Source organism: Necator americanus, chromosome X (assembly GCF_031761385.1).
Source record: "Necator americanus strain Aroian chromosome X, whole genome shotgun sequence".
Lineage (NCBI taxonomy): Eukaryota > Metazoa > Nematoda > Chromadorea > Rhabditida > Ancylostomatidae > Necator > Necator americanus.
In genome coordinates, this window is record NC_087376.1 from 16,820,152 (window position 1) to 16,842,571 (window position 22,420).

At 41.1% G+C, this 22,420-nt stretch overlaps 6 protein-coding genes across 7 annotated transcripts; 5 read left to right on the top strand and 1 right to left on the bottom strand.

Annotated features, from left to right (window-relative positions):
• Positions 1–3,199: 3,199 nt before the first annotated feature.
• RB195_023625 (uncharacterized protein) lies at positions 3,200–3,718 on the top strand (the record flags this gene model as incomplete). The annotated part of the gene is made up of 1 exon (XM_064211124.1): positions 3,200–3,718. One exon carries the CDS (start codon positions 3,200–3,202, stop codon positions 3,716–3,718), a length of 519 nt encoding a protein of 172 aa, XP_064067005.1.
• Positions 3,719–4,272: 554 nt separating this feature from the next.
• On the top strand, positions 4,273–4,743 carry RB195_023626 (uncharacterized protein; the record flags this gene model as incomplete). The annotated part of the gene is made up of 1 exon (XM_064211125.1): positions 4,273–4,743. One exon carries the CDS (start codon positions 4,273–4,275, stop codon positions 4,741–4,743), a length of 471 nt encoding a protein of 156 aa, XP_064067006.1.
• Positions 4,744–4,804: 61 nt separating this feature from the next.
• Positions 4,805–5,445, top strand: RB195_023627 (uncharacterized protein; the record flags this gene model as incomplete). Its single annotated transcript, XM_064211126.1, has 3 exons — positions 4,805–4,927; positions 5,048–5,181; positions 5,268–5,445. The coding sequence occupies 3 exons, from the start codon at positions 4,805–4,807 to the stop codon at positions 5,443–5,445; spliced, it is 435 nt and encodes a 144-aa protein (XP_064067007.1).
• Positions 5,446–13,774: 8,329 nt separating this feature from the next.
• On the bottom strand, positions 13,775–14,828 carry RB195_023628 (uncharacterized protein; the record flags this gene model as incomplete). Of its 2 annotated transcripts, none has more annotated exons than XM_013443977.2 (3): positions 13,775–13,940; positions 13,996–14,143; positions 14,768–14,828. In XM_013443977.2, the coding sequence occupies 3 exons, from the start codon at positions 14,826–14,828 to the stop codon at positions 13,775–13,777; spliced, it is 375 nt and encodes a 124-aa protein (XP_013299431.2). The 2 variants fall into 2 exon arrangements, with proteins under 2 accessions (XP_013299431.2, XP_064067008.1); XM_064211127.1 differs by lacking the exon at positions 14,768–14,828 and adding an exon at positions 14,424–14,508.
• Positions 14,829–19,126: 4,298 nt separating this feature from the next.
• Positions 19,127–20,525, top strand: RB195_023629 (uncharacterized protein; the record flags this gene model as incomplete). The annotated part of the gene is made up of 2 exons (XM_064211128.1): positions 19,127–19,313; positions 19,942–20,525. 2 exons carry the CDS (start codon positions 19,127–19,129, stop codon positions 20,523–20,525), a joined length of 771 nt encoding a protein of 256 aa, XP_064067009.1.
• Positions 20,526–21,273: 748 nt separating this feature from the next.
• RB195_023630 (uncharacterized protein) lies at positions 21,274–21,669 on the top strand (the record flags this gene model as incomplete). Its single annotated transcript, XM_064211129.1, has 1 exon — positions 21,274–21,669. The coding sequence occupies one exon, from the start codon at positions 21,274–21,276 to the stop codon at positions 21,667–21,669; it is 396 nt and encodes a 131-aa protein (XP_064067010.1).
• Between the last annotated feature and the right edge of the window lie 751 nt (positions 21,670–22,420).

Here is a 22,420-nt window from a genome sequence, read left to right on the forward strand (position 1 = left end):
ACCAGAAAAGATATCTTAAACAACCAAGACATTGGTAGAATATGATCCCAAAAATAGGAAAAAAAATTTCCTTGTAGAACAAGAATTGATTCCGCGCGGTAGCTGGATGTATGGCAAAGTTGTGGAGATTATTCAAAGCAAAGATGGACAGATTCGGACGATAAAACTACTTATGCCAAGTAGAAGAATATTACAATGCCAAACAAAGTTTCATCGCTGGAAATTTCTTCTAATACTTCCGTAAATAATTCTCCACTGCACAGAGAATTTCCTCCTTGAAAATATGAAAATTCCACCAGCATTTCTTAACGAGGTGCGAGATTCTCAGACCTCTTTCGAAAAACTGAATAATTCACTATTACCTCGATCAGAGGCGCGAGATGCACCAGCATATCTTAACAAGGCGCGAAATCTACCGCACTCACATGCAGGGACGAGAGACTCACTCACTCCTCTAAATGATAATACAAGAGAATGCTCATCAAACAGGTCACGAAAATAGCCAAACCGTGCATCAAAGATCCGTGCATATGAAGTTATTCAACAGCACGAACAAAGTCTGGAGGAGACAATCTCATGGCCAGTTCGTCTACATTCTTAATGCTATCAATACTACTGAGTTTGACAAGTACTAACCCTTTTCCTATTAACTCCTCCCTTATATGCGAGGAAGGATCTTTGAAAATTCATCCTGCCAATGAGCACTACGAACTTTGTCTTGATGCAAGACTTTTGAAAACGCAGCTGACATGTTTTTCAGATTACCTGAAACACCCACGGACAAAAGTACTCTTGTTCAGCTAAGAGTGATAATAAATGGAACCATAACGTCAGAGATCATAGAGTGTAATCCACCAAGCTTTTGTGGTTCATCAAAAACATTGTTCAGCAAACATCGTAATGGAAATCCCTAGTGTGGACCAGCGGGTGCCATCTTTTCGGTCGCAATATTTCTGTATTGCATAATTGTAACCGCAATTTTTAGAGTGTAGTCCGTTGAAAACATTTTACAAAAGAAACGGCAAAACGCGATAGCAACGACCAGTCAAAACTGTGCTTCGGTCAAATCTGCAGAACCGATACTAATGAGTGCATTCAAGCCATTGCCGCTTCCTACAATATCCGTATACAATATCCGTTTACGAACGTACAACTGTCCTAGTCAGTGTTTTTATCCTCCCAGACAAGTCTGGTACCAATTTATCGATCCCAGAGGGATGAAAGGCTTGGTGAGGATTAGGGCGGATTCGAACCTCCGATTGCGCAGGAAGCAGAAGCTCTAACCGCTTCACTACACCCGCCCTCACTCTGTCCATAGGTGGAATAAATGGGTGTCAGCACGGTTACATGCGACACACAACTGAACTCATATGCAGTAGTGAAAATGATTGCAAGTATGAACACAATCAAGAAGTACTTTTCAATAATGTTGATTCACAACTACATAGACACTACACTACATAGACATCATTCATGGGAATAAGTGAACTGGTTTGATCAAAACCACGAAAAAACCAATAAAATGAACTGTGCGAAAATATCGTAATTTTTCACCATAGACACTTCGCACAAAATCTTTCATACAACGAGATGCCCACAGATGGGATCCTGTTTTCATGATAGATACACCACCCTAACATCGGCAGAAGTCATCGATGAATTTAGTGAGACGAAGCCTTATCCTGGGTATCCGCCCTGCGTTCATACATGTGGCGGATTGCCATGGGGCTGTCTACTTCCATTACCAGCCTGCTCGTTCATGCGCATATTCCTCGAAACGAAAAAGTCTATGGAATTTTCAGATGTGCAAATTAGGAACAAGTCGTAGAAATCCATGCAGAAATTGAGATTCACGACATTAAGAAAAATAGATTTCTCTTATACCATATTTATCCCAAAAGGTAGATGGATCTTCAATCATAGTACCATCTTTGCAAAAGCTATATTCTCCTTTAATGGATAGAAGCTTTGTCATAGCAAAAGATGACGCTCTTACGATGCCCCATTACCATCAACTTCCCGTGGTATGCCCTAACGAAAGCTTCGCGTTGAAGAATTTCTCGCAATACAGCAATCAAATGATTTGTGTTTGTGAAAATCTAGAGACACCCAATACATGTTATTGTCCAGACATGTCAATATAAAGTCAAATCAGATGTCTCAAATCAACTTCCAATAGAAATCCCTTACAAGAAGATAATTCATGAAGATATGGAAATACAACTGTACTCTTAAGAAGGAGAAGTCACTCTAGCAATAAGTTCATCTCTGATGTTGGATAGTGCAAGTTACATTGTGATTGAACTATCCAAAATAAAGCCTGGAAAGTATTAGGCTGCTATGAATGCTTTGAAAGAGCTAGTTCTCCACACATAAAAGTTGACGTTGACCGCACTAAAGTCATCATTTCTATTCCGATGAACAACTTCGACAGCATCCTACAAGAGATCGACGCCTCTGACACATTCGTTCCTATTGCCACATCACTGAGAGCTCTGCCCCGTGTGGTCGAGAACTCACACCTGGAGCTGGCAAGACATTTGCATCCTATTCAGAATGCATGCGTCAAGCTGCTAGAACGCTCCAAGCACAAATCTCCCTGTATTTTCTGCTCAACCGCAGAAAATCTCCATAACTACACGACTTACTACTGTAATCATTTTCCCGACCCTGTGTCAAATGCCTTGAAGGCTACTCGCTTGCTGCTCTGCGAGCCCTGCTTGAAACCACAACATAATGGAGAAGACTATGGAATCAAGTATGCGAAATGTGGTCTACTCCACTATTCGCTGCTTCGCAGTGGAAGAACCCGTTTTGATATTCTCCCCCCTCCTTTAAATGAAGGAAATTCTGGAAAAAAATTCTTCTATTCAACTGGTCGTACTCCGTTATCTTCAATTTATTCTTCGAATGTTATTTAACTATTCTTGTTTTACTTTTCTACACATCGCCTCCTCGCAACAGGTAAAATGCAACATCTCCTCAATCGGTACAGGCAAGGATCAATCATCTACCAATCTATGCAACACCACTGCCGCGAGATATACGTAACATACGCTCTTCTTTTATATCGTTGTTTCCTTATTGTTATTTCATTCTTATTGTTTCCGCTATTATAAGTGTCAGTCCACTTTACTTAGCTGGGCGGGACTGTTCGCCAATAGACGCCGAACGTCTACCATACTTCGTTATCCTCGTAATGCATTGCTGCAAACATATTGCCGTGACACAATGCCGTAGTACTGTTGTGTACGAGGCACGCATAAGCAGACCTCAGTGTAATCGCCTATATGATCGTATTTGCACGACACCGAAGTGTAAAATATGCCCGGATAACAACGAGGGTGATTGCATGAGTTCATGTGTTGTTTATATGATTTGCTGTGTACAGTGTGGTGACGAATACATAGGAGAAACAGCTAGACCACTATGTATTCGAATCAAAGAACACCTGGACGGCAAAAGGAAATCATGTGACTCCACTGCATTGGGTGGTCACAGGGTGCGGCGTCATAACGGAGAAGATTTTGAAGTTAAGATCACGATTTTGGCGCGCGAACCTAGCATTGCGGCGCGCAAGGCTCTGGAGGCTTTTTGGATCCACTCCAGGAGTCCAAAAATGAATCGCAAGGAGGAATGCCTCTCCATTACGCGGGAACTCGCGCCTTATTTAAGGCTGATATTTGATTGCGCTAGTCACCTCACATCAGGTATCTAGCAGTGGCAGGATAGTCAGCTGATGCTAAGGTACGATGTTTTCTTTCACGGATAGCTATGAGACCCAACGGTTAACGTAGGACTTTCTTTGTTGGGCGGATAAGGCGTTTGATCGGATTAGTCACGTTCGATTTCACCCCTTTCAGGCTCTGAAGAAGGCGATATTGCCGAAACGTTAGCCACGAATAAAGGACTATAACAACCTCGTGTACGGCTCTACTAAAGAAAACAATTATAGAAGTGCTAACATGCCGAGGTTTATCGAAAGTCGCACATGGAGACCTCAGTGTATTCTTATAATCGTAGTTGGCTATATAAGAAAGACTATATAAGAAGCAATACGCCAGCTGATCTCAGCTAGGTGAGTATTAGTGCAAGTGTCTGCCACTACTCCATTGTTATTCGGACCAAAGGTCCTACTACTAATAAAGAATTCCACCGAATCACCTTCTACAAAGGCACTACACATACATATCACGCGTCAAAAGTCTGACTGTTACCTGCAAGTGCTGGTCCTGCTTTTACTGGACGCAATCAGGCACTTCGGTATACGCAATGGGACGTGACGAGCTGTATAACCCGCACTGTTATATGTGGAAAGATTCCCATACATTGCGAAAAGGTGATGTCATCCAGCACATCGGAAACATGGAATCTTTGGCAACAAATTTCCGTCTCGTAACATTGAACTGCCAGTCGCTTTCAAGCGAACTCCAACAAGCCGCTCTGTCCGGACTTCTGAAATATTTGCACGCACCGTTTGCTTCATTGCAGGAAGCACGCATCAGGGATCGCCGTCTCAGCAGTATCGACAATTACACCATCTACTGCGGCGATGTTGATGAAACGAAAGTAGAAGGCTGCGCAATAGCTGTCAGGAGCGATTACAACAACCTGGTCGAGGAGTTGAGATCAACGTCGTCAAGATGCGCCTTTGTACGACTGCGGGATCGCAGAGGACTCAAACTCTGGATCGTAGGTGCTCACGCACTTTGGTATCCAACATACCAAGCCAGCAGGCGGTAATAGCCGGAACTGATGCGAATGCAAAGATGGGACTTGAACAACAATCCGATGTGCTTGGAAAATGGTTCTATACTATGGAGCACACATCAGACAACAGAAATCGCCTGAAAGACCTTTGCGAGTAGACGAACTTCTTCATTGCATCCACGTTCAAGAGGAATCTTCGACGCCATCAGCTTACATGGTAAGGGACAACCCCATCAAAACTAGAAGAGCGGCGAAAGCGGGAGATATCGACTCGTCAGCTCCAGCTCGATTACGTTCTGACGAAGAACATACCTTTGTTAGATATCCAAAAATCTAGAGCTGTCTGGGAGATCGCATTTCGTTCCGACCAGCTCTTCTCAGCTTTATGGTACGGTTCCAGAAATGGTATCGGGGAGCTCAACATCAACCGAACCTCGACTTGGCAGGTTTGAAAGACGAATGCAGAAAGAGGTTTCGCCAACGGGTGTCGATCAATATTGGATTACGGACCAATAAGAAAGCGGGCGAGGCTGACTCTTTCACTAACTGCATTCAAGGCGCTGCAAAGAAAACGCTGCCCGTTTTAACACCGAGGAAGAAGTTCGCTTCTGCATCTGTGGAGACAATATCCACGTACAATTCTGTGTTGCCCGCACTGCCGCTGAATTCAGCCAGAAGAAGCTCCTGAGAAGGAGGTTTGGTAGTCAGCTGAAACGTGATCGTGAGAACGAATAGACGTCAAGAGCGAAGGAGTTTGAAAAGAGGTGGGAGGATAAGAATCCGAGAAAGCCCTATACTCTGGCAAGGCAGTATAGTGGCAAGACGATGAGGTGTTCGCCTGTCCTGAAGACAGCCAACGCAGTCGCTGTCGGGGAGGCATCTGGAGGGAACATTTTAACACTTTGCTAAACCGACAAGCGCCGTCACTCTCTGAACTCGTGCATGCTCAAAGACAGACATACACCGCAGTCAGCGAAGAGCCACCGACAGAGTCGGAGGCTCTGGTGTGTATTCAAAAAATGAAGAATGGACAATCTGGCGGAGACGATGAAATTAGCACAGAAACGCTAAAATCTTTTCCTCCTTCTGTGATTCGCGAGATGACGAAGAACAATCTGTTCAATATGGATTGACAAAAGGATACCTGACTCGTGGAGAAACGCGATTATAATTCCTCTCCAACAGAAGCTATCCACCACGAAACCAAAAAAAAACAAGTGATTGCCAAGGAATATCACTAATGCGTGTACGCAATGCAATGTACAAGGTTTCGGATCGAATCATCCTGGGTCGACTAATCCGACATCGCAAAGAAATAACCCATGACGAGCAAGCCGGCTTTCGTTCTGGTCGATCGACGACTGATTAGGTGTTTATTCTGAGAAGAGAGATTGAAGAGTGGCAGCAGTATTCGAAGCCTCTTTAGTTAGATTTTTTTTTGGACTTCAAAGCCGCCTTCAACTCTCTTCACTGAGGCGGTCTTCTCAATGCGCTTCGCGCCAATGGTGTTCCAGGAAAAGTGGTGCCGCTCATAAACGACATGAATAGATGAACAACTGCTGCGGTTCGAACACCAGCTGGATGTACTACACCGTTCGAAGTAGAAACTGGAGTGAGACAAGGGGCCGTGGCGGAACCATTTCTGTTTAATTTTGCCGTCGATGACATAATGCGAAGAACAGTTGATCAGTGTCCCGCCGATGTCATTTTAGCGCCCCGTGTGTCCCCTACTCCGGATCGCGAGTGGCCGACAATGTAGTAGTATTCGCTTCTAGCAGTGCAAAGTCACAGCATGTTGTTAACCTTGTAGCGAAATTAGCTGCAGTCTACGGACTGCAACTCCGCCCTGATAAATGCAAGCAAATGCGGGTCTTCTCGAGACCCTCAGCGGGAATCAGAGTAAACGGACAACCTATCGAAACGTGGATGACATGTGTTATTTGGGCTGTATGCTGGAAAGCGATGGCAGCTACGAGAGAGATATTCAGCAAAGATGCGATGATGCTAATTCGGCATTCAACTCACTGACCAAGCGCCTGTGGTCGGCCCCCAACGCCAACGAAGTCAGCTGCAAGCCTACCTATTCGCAACTCGCCCTACTATATATATACGGATCGGAGACTTGAATAGTGGCTTCGACGGTGATGGAAAAGTTTGGTTGCATGGAGAGAAAATTGTTTAGACGACTGTTAGTCTACTTTTGGCTGATGGTGTGCTATAACGAAGAACTTTACGGAAGTAGATATGGTGTACCGGCGGATGACATGTGGAAAACGTCAACATCTTGCCCGGCCTTCTGAAGTAGTTACGGAAAAACCGTTTTCGCTTCTTTGGTCATAAATTAAAGAAATCAGCAAATCGGTTTGTTCAACGAGTTCTGAGTAGTTTGTTGGGTTCAAGCTGGAAGAGGTCACCTGGCCGAAAACGGAAGTTCAGTCAGTCGAGGCATAAAGTTCCACCGCTTATGGAAAAGCGACGGGTAAAGAGATTCTGTGCGAATTTCAGCTGAGCAACGAACAGGATGGGCTTGGATATGTTCAAGGACGGCAAGATGCGGATACCCACGTTAGGCCGTTACACCGGCCCGCCGATTAAGTCAGTAAGTCATCAAGCCTTATTTGTTCTATATAAGCTAGCAACGGTTAACAATGTGTTCGTTGCAATGTCTTTCAACGAATCCATATTAAAATTTCAACTATAAAAACTATACGAACAGCGACTCTATGTGCAAGATTTGCACTTATCCCGGATAATCTCCATCTTCATGGTCATTAGACTTGAATTACCTGGGTTAAAGACTTAAATGGACATTAATCAGGCCTTAGTAATTTGTGTATATTCTTTCTACTCCTTTCTACCTTTTTATCTCTTCACTTCTATCTATTCTCTGCACATAATCAAGATGAGAAGTCAGGTGTTTTAGTGGCGAACAGAAACCTCTGTATCTTCAAGGTACGCCATTAGGTACAATGCATGTCTGCGAGGCATAAGTCGTCGTCATCAAGCCTTGAATGCCAGTCTTACATAGTAAAATATGCAACAAAAAGGTCCTAGAAAGCGAGAAGTAACAAAAATGTAGTCCGACAGCGATCGATAGAACATTTTTCGAACATGTCTCCTATTTCCAGATGGATACATGGTTTCCATCTAACAATTCAGAAGAGGATAATATATACTTCCACTCACATTTCTGAAGGGCACTTCACATATGTAAACCTCTTAAACAACTCGACTTTATCTAAAGTTTCAAACAACTTCTATCAACAGCCACTTTTCTTTTCTGTCCGTTTGAAAAATAATCGTAAGTGCTGCAGACACAGCGAAATGGGCGGGCTGGGCGGTGTTTGCAGGACATCGGCAAGATGTAGCACAAAAGGAGCGACCAGGCTACTGTGGTAATCATGACGCTGTCAGGACTCCTGCAGTGAAATTGTCGACGCTCATTAGCCTCCTGGATACGCGGCGGTACGTCACGCGAGTTCCTCTTGACCGTTCCTCCTTTCACATCCTTGCATCACATTCAAACGGCACAACTCATAATAATAGATCATGCGATTTTGCAAAGGAACTGATAGCAGATGCTTCTGACATATATACACCGGGAGGTTGACAATAATCTGGTAGGATCACAGCCTCCTTTAGGACAACAGCGATTCTCCTATCCATCAATGAAGAATGTGGTTTTTGCAAGGAAATCACTGTCAACTATAGTTCACCATAGTCTGCATGATATAAACAAACTTAGTTTATTCGATGCATAGATACCCTCGGTTCGGATCATTAAAAGACAATGGACAAATATTACTATTATTATTACAAATACAAATATTGAAACCAGACACGAGTCAACGGAACCATTTCGCTCAATTATAGTTCTGCGCTGAGTGAAACAGTTATTGTCATATTGATATTCCTGTTTTGCTAACGTCACAAAACACTGGGAATTCGTGAAGAGTGAGAAGTGAGAGAAGATAGCAAGTGTCGATAGACTCTTATACACGCATTGTTCATTTCGTATATTACAGACTCAATTGGGAGCTCTCCCATAGGCAATGTTTCCATTCTATTCCATTTATCATCAATTCCTTCGATTAGAGACTTCAATTTGACACCCACTGGGTTTGCAATTTATTGGATTACAAATCCAATTTGTCTGAATTACATTATCACGTCTTGTTAGCTATCGTTTTGATGAAATTGTTACCTTTATTACAAATTCGTTTGAAGTTGTCTCATACTTGACACCAAAAAGTCTTTTGGTTCCTGCTTGTGCTCTGTCCTCTACTGAAATAGTGTTGTTCATTTCTATTCAACTTGGAATACATTCCCGTGAATTTATGTCGATTTCATGAAAGATCTTTGTAAAAGCAACATATATATCTAATGCTTCACTTTCGGCGTCAGCACAAAGGAAGATGTTGTCCTAATAGTGTCCTTTTTTTGCATTTTCCATTGAAAGTGGAGTATTCTTGTGGTTTAAATATGCCAAAATGGCCATATTCAGAATATCTGGTACCGACGTATTTTCGAAGAGCAAACGATTGAATCTGTATTCTCTCGATTCGGAGGCCTGTTTATGTCTTTCTACCGTAGAAAGCGAAACAAACCTTTATGATTTCCCACTAGTCTGATTTGTGTGAAAGCCGCTTCAGTATCGCACAGAAGAATAATTTTACTGATTCCACTTACGGCTAAAACATGAATTTCGTTCATGAACGATTCTTCCGCATAGATGACATTATTCAACGAAAGCTGTCCGACTCTTTTAGAAGAAGCATCAAGCACTATTCTCAATGGTTTTGCCTTTCCTGGCTTCCAAACTTCGGAATGAGGCATGTGGTACGTGCCAGTCGAATCTTCATTTTGTCCGTAAACTATTTCGACTACTCCATTTTGAAAATAATCGACATTATTTTGTTGCACCATTCACGCTGGTGACTATTATTAGATATTAATAGATAGTACTAGATAGTTCTATCTGCAATGAAACCAATCGGCGGTATGCTACTCCGCAATTATTCACTAGGTCCAGCACACTGTTTTGTTCGTTCAGTGTTTTCGTTCTCAGTACATATTTCAGGTGATAACCGTATTTTTGACGCAAGAGGTACCGTAGCGACACTATGCTACAGACAGTGACTTTAAACTGCACTAGATATACGCTTGAACATCTGTTAACTTATTTATGTCAACGACGGGTGGGCAGAACTTTGACGCAAAGCGATGTATCGCTGTTTTTACTGCGAAGGACAAAGATAAACTCCACGCTGTTGTGTGACTTTTGCGTTTAGCGTTTAGGGGTTTAAAGGACACATTCCTCTTCCGAAAATGACGAATTTTCTTATTATAACCCCAAAAAAGCAACTTCGATGCTGTTACTGCTGCGAAAAAAGGCGCCTACAGCCAGGATTAGCGATAAAATTAGTACAAAGTAGGCTCCACGAGTTTCTAAATAACGTCAGAGTAACTTTTTTCATGCAATAATACTTTGGCAGTGTTGTAGTTTCTATCTACATTCCTATAAAGTTAGGTCTTTCTAGCTTTCATAGTTTTTTCGAAACCCAGTTGAGAAAAATTCTAAGTTTTGCCTCAAATTTTCGAGTTTTTCTCAAATAGCTTTTGAGAGAACCAGAACACCTACAGAGATCAAAATTTGCGATCACAAGTTAAGGGTTTTCTTTGATGCTCTATCAAAATATGGCATCAAACTTTTTCAACCGCCCTATCGTAATCTCTCGACGGGAAAAAATGCGAAATCTCATATTTTTGGCTGCGCACCAAAATCTGTGTGACTTCACACAAAGTCCAATAACTTAGCTCGTAGTTTATAAAAAAAGAGTTCGATTTGAAGTATGTTGTAGAGAAAGATTCTCGCTATCATGAACAAATTTCTCTTTCCTGCAGGTAGTTTTCGTTCTCTCAAAAGTTAGTTGAGAAAAAGTAAAGAAAAATGCTAAATTCCTCAACTAGTTTTCAACAAAACCAGAGGGTCCCTAAAAAAACATTTCAACCGTTTCATAGTGCAAATCTCTAAAAAAAAAAAAGCCGACACATTTGTCCTTCTCCGTTTCGTCTTCAGTTCGTCATTGATGTTCACTGCAGCTTGACAAAATTCGACCAGTTCATCAGTTACTTCCACTCAGAGCTTGTATTAATCGCCAAAATCACCTCTGAAGTACCTCCGAAGTATGTAATTACCTCTTCATACATAAGCACGACAAATAATACTGTGAATACAGTTTCAGAAACATTGCTATAAAGTATTCTCCTCCGTAATTTTTTTTTCGGTCTTGTAAAAATCAGGATTACGGCGAGGATCGATCTGTACATCGTCTGCAATCACTGTCAATTAGTGGAATTGTGTGTAGAAAGAGAAAATAATGAGAAAACGCTTTTAGAGTGCCCTCTGCTCCGGCATTAGTTCCACTTTGCAAAAATGGAAAAATTTCGGCGGGATCGAACTTTTAACTGCTCGTTTTCATTGAAGACGAGTAAAATTGCGTGCAAATAGTATAGAATAGTGTGAAAAGGGTTTTAAAATGTTTCCTCTGTCGTTCTCCGCTGTTTTTTCCACTCTGCGAAAAAAAGATTCCGCTGGGGAGCTCTAGACCTTTGTTTAACTGTCAAAAGAAGAATTGTGCCGTCCAGTATACTCTAAAAGCTTCACCATCTTTACAACTTATATGTGCACATATGTCCTAACACATTTGTAATCATCTTCATTTCATCATTTCTAATTCTAATATTGAACCATCACCGCACAGTCGCGGCCGAACCGAAATTTTGTGTGTGTGTGTGTGTGTTTTTAAATACGATGTTATTTCCACCTCTGTGACTCCGCGTATCTATTTCCTCGCAGGTCTGCCTCATCTTGGTAACATGTCAACCTCAAAAGTGGAAACACCTATGCAAACGGCTGCTCAAATAGTAGCGAACAGTTTACATGATCTGACGTGGTACGTTATCTTTATCAGTAAGATAATGTTGTTCACACCTTTTTACGTTAAATCATCATTCAGTGATAACTGTCGAGAGAAAACAGGAGGGCAACCCATACTTTGAGTACTGCTTTCAAATCGTGTCTATATTATGTGGGTACCAAAGCAGAGTTTGAAGCTGAATTTCGAATACTTTTTAAATGTAGAAATGACGCTAATAGAAAGAGAACTATGAAATTTTTCGCCTAAATTGGCATAAAAAGAAAGAAGACATTTTTTGCAGAAAATGCCACTACTATTAATTTTCATTTATCAGAAGAATAATTTGTATATCATTGGATTCAGAAGTTTTTCCAAACAAATATATGCGACGTCCGCATAAATAATGTCTTTCCAACGCTGCAGTCGCCGATGGTACAATAGGCCAGCTCTGACTGAATTGCGGAAGTAGCCGGGCCGCGGAGTCTGATAGAAGAAAGTAATCTCGTATAACTTTGAAAACAATATCATCCAACTCGAAATGCTGTGGCGAACTCAGATTTTTGTAAATGGAGGAGCATAATATCGAAATAGTTTCAGAAAATCTAAGCGAAAGTTTCATATTTTATCTTACAGAAAGTTATGAAAACACAGTATTATAAGAAGGCGAGAAAATCTATTCAAAGAAAAAACAAGCTTTATAAACTAAAGTACATTATGTATTCTAAGAGTCTTGCTTAGGTTCTTTTACTTTGAACTCTGTTCTGCAGATTAACGGAGATGCAAAGTAGAGAAGATATGAAATATTCTCTAACTTAGCGCTGTTTTAGTGTACGAACGAAGTTTGTTTGCGCACATACAATGAGAATCTCACAAAGTTCAGACATACTTGAGTTCTTAATCCGCACCGTCACCCACCGTCGCTTTTTCAACGTTCATGCGTAGTATTGTATATGAGCGACTATACTAGAAAGAATTAGGAGAAGGGGTCGGAGAGGAGGGCCTTCTATGGGGAAGGGTAGAGTTCCCATAGACAAAGGGTGGGTGGTAATAATGTTTATTAAAATGCATGTGCTCACAACGTCCTCACTAGGAGCCACAAAGGAAGGCCCACAGTGGTCATGTTGATTGAGGTTTCGCGTGCAGTCATCTCTATAAGATGCCGCCAAAATATAACCGTGCTTTACAGTGGTGAAAATATTTACACAAAGTAAAAACTGAATATATAGATTTGCAGGGTCCTGATCCAAACATCAGGACATTTGTATATGTATGTGTACATGTATGTATTTATACATTTTGGCTGATCTTTGCTTTCATTTTTTAAAAATATTATTTGTATCAAAGACTAACAAAATGGGTAGACAATCGATTCGGGATGTTCGACTTTCGACGATGATAAACAGTCTATCAACTGCATACAAGAAGTGAGCTTTGTAAGCAATATATTAGCAGAGTTCTCGATAAGTATGTGTGGACGAATAAGCTGAGAAATACAACACCACAAAAATTGCTCCTATAGAAATCCTATATTTACCATGTTTGAGTGTAGTGCAGTGTTTCGATACACTTACCAATTTGAATGTAATTCAACGGCTTGAAGGGTTTACAATATTGAAAGCGTAACTGCGTGTTTTTAGATTTGGAGATGTCATATGATTACACAGATTAAGTAGAAGGTGCCGTGCTGCGCCGAATATGTCGAATTGGGTGGGGACAACGTATACGTCTACCACAATACACACTCTTTCTCTGCCTGACACACGTTCCCTATTTCCCCTGCCCTTCTCCAGTCGAAGAACATCACGCCCACCCAATGCGGCTCCGACTATGCGTGCATCAACATCGACAATTAGTACCACTTCCCCGTCGTCGCACGAACTTGACACATATGATTGGTCACCTATCGGAAAGAAGAGAATGTGACCTCTACACAAAGCAACATTACAATGTGCATGTATCATTGACATTACATATTATACGATCACACAAATCAAGTAATATATTCGTTCTTCGGAGTTTTTTTTTTAGAGGAGAGCATTAACATCTCCACCGATTTCAAGAAGAAAAGTCTTGTTAAGCTTAACGATCAACGTTATTTCTGTGAACTAACAAATGTTAACTAATTAATTTTAAAAAACATAATATTACACAGATTTCATCCAATTATAAATGGACATCAAAACTTGTTCCAAACGAGGAAAGAGAAAACCACTATCTTCTTGTATTTGAGCGACGTTCTTTCCTAGCAATTTTACTACCTGTTCGAAATTGTCACGACCAGAACGCCATCGCATGCAATGAAGTGGTAAGCTAAATCATTACCACATATCTCAAAGTGATAGTAAATTACGATTAAACAACCTACCTCCTGTCGTTATAAGAACAATGGATAGAAGATGCAGATGCGCAAAGTTGTATCGGGTGTCGAAATGTGCAGTCAAGCAATCGAGATGCGGACTCAAGGAAATGTGCAGCATGTCCAAGAACAGATGCCGGTTGGAATCCCTGATATCCTGAAAGTCAAGGTATCCACACTCGACGTTCTTTGTGTACTAGTCCAGGAAAAGATCCCTAAAATGTCCTCAGAAGAATAAAAAAGAGAAGTTTCTGGTGTCCCTATCTCGGAACACGGCAACTAATAATTTGTAATGTTAGTGGCCATACTGTCCCCTACTTGCCGACCATATGGCAAGGAGGCGCTCTTGTATGTAATGTTGCTTCGGTACTAGGCGAAGCAGGCCGGCAGTTATTCTGTGCTCTTAACTTCATTCCTCTTCTTTTGATAAACATTACCACTGAGCCACCGTTTACTGCCTTGGGTATAAAATTCCAAATTATCGCGAGCCATTCCACTTACGCGCACAATTTTCTGTTGCATCTGCCAAATAAGATAAAAGGCGTATCAATCCACTTGGGATGCGCCAACGCGTTTTACTGGAATTCGTAATCGTTGAGGTGTTGAAACGCGTGTTGGCCTATACAATGACTTGCGGGGGCCAGCCGATGATCAAGTCAGTTTTTTTTTAATCCTTCCAGACAAGTCTGGTACCAATTTATCGACCCCGGAGGGATGAAAGGCTTAGTGAACACTAGGGGGATTCGAACCCTCGACCGTGTGGCTACAACGGACCTCTAACCGAACGACATAAAGTGCCAGAAAAGTGCAGCAAGCCCTTCAGCTGCCCACAGCAAGCCCATAGCTGTGCAAAATCGTGATGGATGTCTTTGGTTTTCCATAGAAAACCTATAACGCGCAGCGCCAAAGCTCTGCAGCTACTTCTGGAGAAATTTTCACTCCACAAAGAAGAATGCAGCCAAAATGGGTCCGAAGAGGAAATGTTTGAGGCATATTTGACCTCAACCAACCTTATAGAAGGTAGTATAAAAACTATCGAGCAAAGTAGAAACTCATTGCAGTCACTGATAGACAAACTGCAGATGGAATATAATGATTCTAGAACAGAAGGCAACAAAAATGACCTCGAAAAGGAAATCGAGGAAATTGAAAGTGAGACAAACTTCACTGATATCATGACAAGAGCAAATGAAATGATATTCATGCTAGAAGCAAGAGCCACAGAAGCAGCAAATTAAGCTGATAAATCTGCAAAGAAGTTGGGAATAAAATTGCAACAAATAGTCACGCATCTTGAAGATGCAAATAATCGCCACAAACGGGAAAGTGCCACGACGGCAACAGATCAAAGTAATGACGAAACCTTCAGCCCAGATGACTGTCAGAGGATCATTCTGATCCTAGCAGAGATGCGATCGAAGAAGAGTTCTTATTTAGAACTCTCAAACCAACTCAAATGAAACTTCCTAGGTTTTGGGGAGACGAAGAACAATTTCCAGTGTTCTGGGCAGTTTATGAAACGTTGCTACACCAAAACAAAGTACTCAGTACAATTGAGAAAATGCTTTTCTCAGAGATAGCCTTCGGGGAAGAGCGGAAATGACCATCAAAGGGATACAATTAGTTCCCCAGAATTACAAATGAAACTGTAAAGAAAAAATATGGTAACAAACCTGTAAACGAAGCAAAGATCGAAGAAAAAGGAAGAAAGCAGAAACTAATCGATATTCCATGTGCAAGGAATAATGCTGAGAATTGCACATATATTTTCAACAAAATAAGAATGTTGATTAACCAAATGCTATCAGCGGGCCAGGATATACCCAATACACAAGATGTAAAAGTAGAAAACGTTATGGAGCAACTCGAAAAAGAGATCATTGTTAAGAAATTCGTTGAATCAAGATTAAAAGGTCGTTTTAAGAAAACACAGAAATGAAAAGGAATCAAACTCTGCATAGGTCAGGGACTAGAAAAAATGATAGACAGTGCATTTTCTGTGACAGCTTTGAGAATTTTGCGCATAATTGCAGAACCGTAACAGATCTCTAACAAAAGAGGAACGTAGTGATTAACTCCAATTACTGCTGGAAATGTTTCAACGACCAGCGCAAAAGCAATCAGTGTAGTAGACCAAACTGTCCCCACTGTGGAGAGATGCATCATCAAAGCTTATGCTTTACAAGATCACCCGAGAATGTAATGAATCAGCAAAATCGACTGCGCTTTGGTAACAATGCAGCAACCAACAACAGAAGACCCCCTACTGGCGACATAAGAGGGAATAATGCCTGATTGCGCAATCGCACCTCAAATGACATTCGTTAAGGAGATCAAACTCCGAATGTATATACTGAAAATCCAATTCAAAGTGATTCTTTCGTGAAAGTAGATTTTAGCGACAAATGAAGGACCAAGTAGTGCTCATGACTGCCGAAGCAAATATGTGGAATAATAAAACAGGCCAATATGAGCGAGTTCTAGTATTTTTTGATACTGGTGCACAGAGAACTATAATAAACGAACGTACAGCAGCGGAACTTGGACTTCCAAAACAAAAAACGGAAATATGCACCATGTCTGGCATTGCTGACCATAGTGAGAAATTTGAAACGTTCTTTGTTCCATTGAAAATCTCTACAGTTTTTGGAAAAGAGATTCATTTAACTGTTTAAACAAAATCCGTGATAACTAACGGTTTTCGTTCAGCGTATCTTCTAGAACAAGATAAGCTATTTCTTCAAGACAAGGATATTTGCTTTTCCAATCCAAGATTGAGAGTGAACACCAAAATCCACAAATTTTAATTGGATTAGATTACTACTATTGTAATTTGTAGTGAGCAGCACTAGAACAAGGCTACCATCGGGACTATATGTTGCCAGAACATTAGTAGGTTCAACTATTCATGGTCGCAGTACAGATCCAGTAAATCTAACTTGAGAAGAGATTACTCATAGTCTTACGCCCATTCAGGAGCCAACTGAAGCGCATATACTTCAGAAGATTTTCGAATAGGATGGATTAGGAATTTCCACCAATGAATTTTCAAATGATGAAAAAACATTTGAGTATTTTGAAAAGTACTCGAAAACTGTGTCATTTAAGGACAGTCTCGTGACTGCACTCTTTTCTTTTAAAGGCATCACTCCACAAATCTGAGGTGGTACGGATTTCAGGTGGAGTATTCGTATACGGGATAGTAGATTATGGAGAGGAGGGAGATTCCGTCAATTTCTTCCTAATTGCCGTAAAAACGGCCCGGAAGATACGGCTTCGGGCGTTCTGGCGCACTATTTTCTACAAAGAGTTCGACAGGAGCACGCCAGCCTTGTGCACGCGCCGCATCTTCCGGGCCGTTTTTTTTACGGCAATTAGGAAGAAATGGACGGAATTACCACTGTCTCCATAATCCACTCCACTAAATCCGTACCTCAGATTCGTGGGGTGATACCTTTAAGGACAACGTAATCGATATATCATATAATTACGCGATGGCATAGACAGCTGGCCACCAACAAAGAGCAAAGGTCGTGGTATGGCAAAATATTGAATGATTACCTCAAAGATTTCAAAATCGAAGAGGCACATGAACCAGTCAAAAACGCGGCTGGCATCTATTATATGTCACACTCTGGAGTATGGAAACCTTCAAAAACGAAACCTCAGAATCGTATTTGATGCATCCTCGAAACAAAGGTAAACCATCATTAAACGATGTAATTCACACCGGTGAATCTTTCGTTGATAAATTTCACGATATTCTTATTCGTAGTCGAATTAGCAAGTTTATATTAACATGCGATATCGAAGCTGCTTTCACTCAGATCAGAATCGTAAACGAGCACAGAGACCTTTTTCGCTTTCTGTGGGTCAAAGACATCAGTGGCATGCCGACAAAGGACAACATAGTTGTTTACAGATTTAACCGCTTAGCATTTTACACTACCGCATCTCCTAGCATATTGAATATGGCAATTTTTGCTTACTTAAATGCAAAGAATACCCCACTTTCACATGAAATAGCAAGAAATATCAATATTATTATGTCAATCCAGTAATGACTAATAGATGGAATTCCATGTGCAAAGAGGTCAATGGGGCGAGTATCAGCATTCCCAGGACAATTCTCACAGAAGTGCGAAACCTCCACACTTCAAAAACAGATTTATGGATATTTTGTGATGCAAGCAATCTTGCTATATCAAGTTGCACCTTCCTGCGGCATAATGACACTAACGAGGTCACGCAATTGATTAACAGAAAGTCAAAGTTGACTCCCAAAAAATGCCGGCAAACAATTCCAAGGTTAGAATTGCTTGGAATACTCATTGGAATGAGATTGGGAAAGAGTATCTTAGAAAATCTTGATGACAATAAAGATCACTTCAATCTAGTCACTGATAGTGAAAATACTCTACAATGGATTAATTCCTCTCGAAAACTTCCAGCTTTTATGATCAATCAGAAAGACCGAATTGAAAAAAACTAGATCTCAGGTTGAGAGTGACGGCGCATTTCTGTGAACTTTTTCCATGTTCCAACACATAACAATCCAGCAGATGCAGGGACTCGCGTCCCTGGATTGTTACATGCTGGAACATAGCGACGGTCTTACATCATCTCAACTCGACTCACACAGCTGGGTGAGAGGGCCGCAATGGCTGGCACTAGGCACTAGAGCCTAGCTGGGAACTACGCTCCATCGACATTTTGAATGGAAAAGAAACTATGGAAGAAATGGAAACATTGAAACTGAAACATTTGAAAATCCCCATGTTGAAGAGTTTGAGAGTAATAATGATAATGCGAACTCAATTTTTGTAGATCTATCGAGATTTTCACGATTCAAGACAGCGTTGAGAACTCTATCTAGAGTTGCAAAAGTGCTGCACAAATGGATCAATCGATGTAATACTACTAGATTGATATCAATTGCAGTATCTACAGTCTCGCGCTTTGACCCGGACTCGGTAATTGACTGCGAAGAGATGCGCTTAAGTGAGAAATTAATCATAGCGTCATTTCATAAGAATGTTAACATGAAAAAACGGTTCCCAAATAATCGTAAAGGATGAAAATGGAATCATAAGATACAAATCAAGAATTCGAAAACGCAAATCTACCTTCAGATACAAAAATGCCTATCTATATCGATAATGGCTCTGACCTCGCTAGACTCATCATTATAGACTTGCATTGCAACAATGGTCACTGTGGCAAAGATCTCATACTTTCTCTGGCTAGACAGAAATATTGGATTCCGCAGCCATCAAGAGCAATTAAGAAGTACACAGAAGATTTTACTATTTGTAAGAGATGCCAAGGTATGACTTTGGAGCTCCAGGGATGCCACCACTACCATCAGATAGGGTGACAATAAGCAAACCGTTTCAAAACGTAGGATGTGACTTTATGGGACCATTCCTATCCAACAGAGCAAATCTAATCAGAGCAATCCATTTGGAAAAAGGAAGAAAGCCTTAGTAAAGGGGCGTTTCTCAATAGTTTTATTCTATTTTTATCGTGAAGAGGTACCTCTTTTAACGAGAACAGGCTGCGGATCAAATTCCAGACTCGGTCATATAATAATTGAAAAGCTGTTGGAAAGAGAAACAACGGGGTACTCAGTAATGAATTACTGCACTTCTGAAGGCATTTAATGGACTTAAACCCATTTAATGCCTTCAGAAGCACAGTAACGCCATGGATGGGTGGTGTATGGGAAAGACTTGTTGGATCTGTGAAAAGAAGTTTCCAAAAGTCAATCGGAAGAAAGGAACTGTCTTTTGAACAGATGGTTACTGTAGTCACCACTATAGAGGCAATTATAAATACACGTCCACTCACAAAACTCTCAGCAACCGATCTTTCTGAAATTCCACTGAGACCTATTGATTTTCTACAAGGGAATTTGAAATTTTCAATTCCAAGCTCTGAAATATTCGATTTCAGAAATTTATCCTGCATTTGAACCAGAGTTGATACAGACAGCTGCTCAAGCTTACGATGCGCTTGCATCTTGGGAAAACATAGCAACAAAGTTCTGGGAGAAGTGGAACACTGAATATCTTACTATTTTACGTGACAGCCACAGATGTCAATTGAATAAGAAACGTCATGTGAGTAAAATCCCACAAGTCGGCGAAATTATTTTGGTTGAACAGGAATTACTGCCCAGAGGACATATATGGGTATACGGTAAAACAGAAGATTTAGTACGAAGCGCAGACGGCATGATAAGGTTCGCTAAAATTCTAATGCCTAGCCGCAAAGTTTTGCAAAGACCAGTCAATAAAGTATACCCTCTAGAAATTCCTCCAGAACCTGACAACCAACAATCGGTTGAACGAAAGTCTGAGATTATGGATAATGATATCCATATCCCAACTGTAACTAAATCTAGAATTCATCTAGCCAGAACCTCCAAATCTCGCGCTGTAGACGATTCGATATATTCGCTGTCATTCGAGAATTCGATACAGACCTCGACAGATCAATTACTAATACATCTACTCGATCAACAGTGTCCTGGCTAATAACGCCAATGTCATCCATGTTTCTAATCAACCCAGGTGATGCGCAACTCTATTTAGGTGAGGAAATCCACATTGTTGGCGTTTGGCGCAGTTCTTACTGTATCCATAGTCTTGTACTCTATTCTCGTAGCAATGATTGGTATGGCGTGATCCATGCGCAAATGCCGAAAACAAAGCGGAGAAGAACTAATGTTCAAGTTGAGTGCGAACTGAATACGTTCAAACTATGTCCTCTAATTGCGATCTACTTTAATAGTAATCACTTTGTTCACTTTAGCATTCAAAAGTGCTACATCCGCTTGTCAACATAAACGTTACACAAGGCACACCGCAGAAATGGTGTGCGCGTCAAGAGGCAAATGTCTATTCAAATTTAGATAAGAAATACTCTTCAACAGAATAGATTCAGAAATCTGTAGTCAAATCAACCATTTAAATACTACAGTGGGTATGATGAGAGTGAAAAATAACGGCATAAAGCTCAATTGCAGCAAACTTTCACTCTTCTTCACAAGAGAAAAGTTTTTTGACAGATGCAGGATCCCATCTGAGCGTACCACGAGATGCGCTCAGATGGGATCCTGCACACAAAACATTTGTAGCAGAATGTACCCGAATAACACTATGCCAGAATTAGATTATAACAGAGGAAGAGAAAAGTCGATAATTCTGACACCCTACGTCACTCACAAGTACAATGAGCTATCGATTACTGCAGTTTCATTTCAAAAAACCACATTTTCCTCTAATGGACAGAAGATTCGCTGTTTCCGAAAACGAAGCACTGATGTTGCCAGTTGATTTCAGTTTTCCTGTAGAATTCGAGTCATATATCCAAGCGAAAGAAGAATTTTCAAAATGTGAAAATCGCATGGCTTGTATTTGTAAAAACCTAAAAGCTCCTGGAGGATACAAGTCCCCACTAGATTCTATTAGGAATCTGCGTAAGGAGATCACAAATGTACTTCCCATTAAAACCTCATTCAGAGAAATAAAGTTAGCGCGGCGGATCGCAACCTCTGATGGTTACATTGCTGATGTACCTCGTAGGCCAGGTCTTATTGAGCAGCGAGATTATGCCAAGGTGGGTGACTCCAAAAAGATCAATTTCTGCTTACCTTTCATAACCGACGACCTGAGTTAGGCGATAAGAGCCAGCCTGGTTGGGGGTGGTCTCGATGACCAAGTGAGAGTTATGGAAATACCTCCCACAAATCTCAAGAAGCAGTTAGTGCGAAACAGAATGCACGATCGCATTTGTCTGACTCAAAACTGTGTAATATGTCCATTTGGTAAGGCTGGCGACTGCATAGTCTCTCATGTAGTTTATTTGATTTCGTGCGAAACGTGCAGCGAACAATATATTGGCGAAACAGGGCGACCTCTTTGTGTTCGTATTAAAGAACATCTAGATGGGATCAAATATTCAAACGTAGCAACCTCTCTTGGAACGATCGCTGAAAATATCATGAAAATGCTCCTTTCTGCATAGCTGCCACGATCCTATCGTACAAATCCGAAATTGTAGCTCACAGAACTTTGGAGGCGTTTTGGATAAATGCTAAAAGTCCAAAAATGAATAGGAAGGAAGAATGCACAGCCGTGACCAACGAGCTGGCTCTGTATCAAGACCCTTACGGGTTTTTATCTATGGGGTCATATGCGGGTCGCACCCTAACTAGTATTAGCGGAGCGATTTTATCACGCGGAGGTCCGCTAATATCACGGCAACGCGGCTACCTAGGTCAGCACAACTATTTGGACTCTTTTGGTTTCGGTTTTGGATGTAGCATCTTAGAGAGTGATGACTTATTCTGGATGAGGCATTTGAGAGGATATATCACAAATGATCTGACTTTCCAGGCTCTGAGGAAGACGACGACGCTGAAACGTTA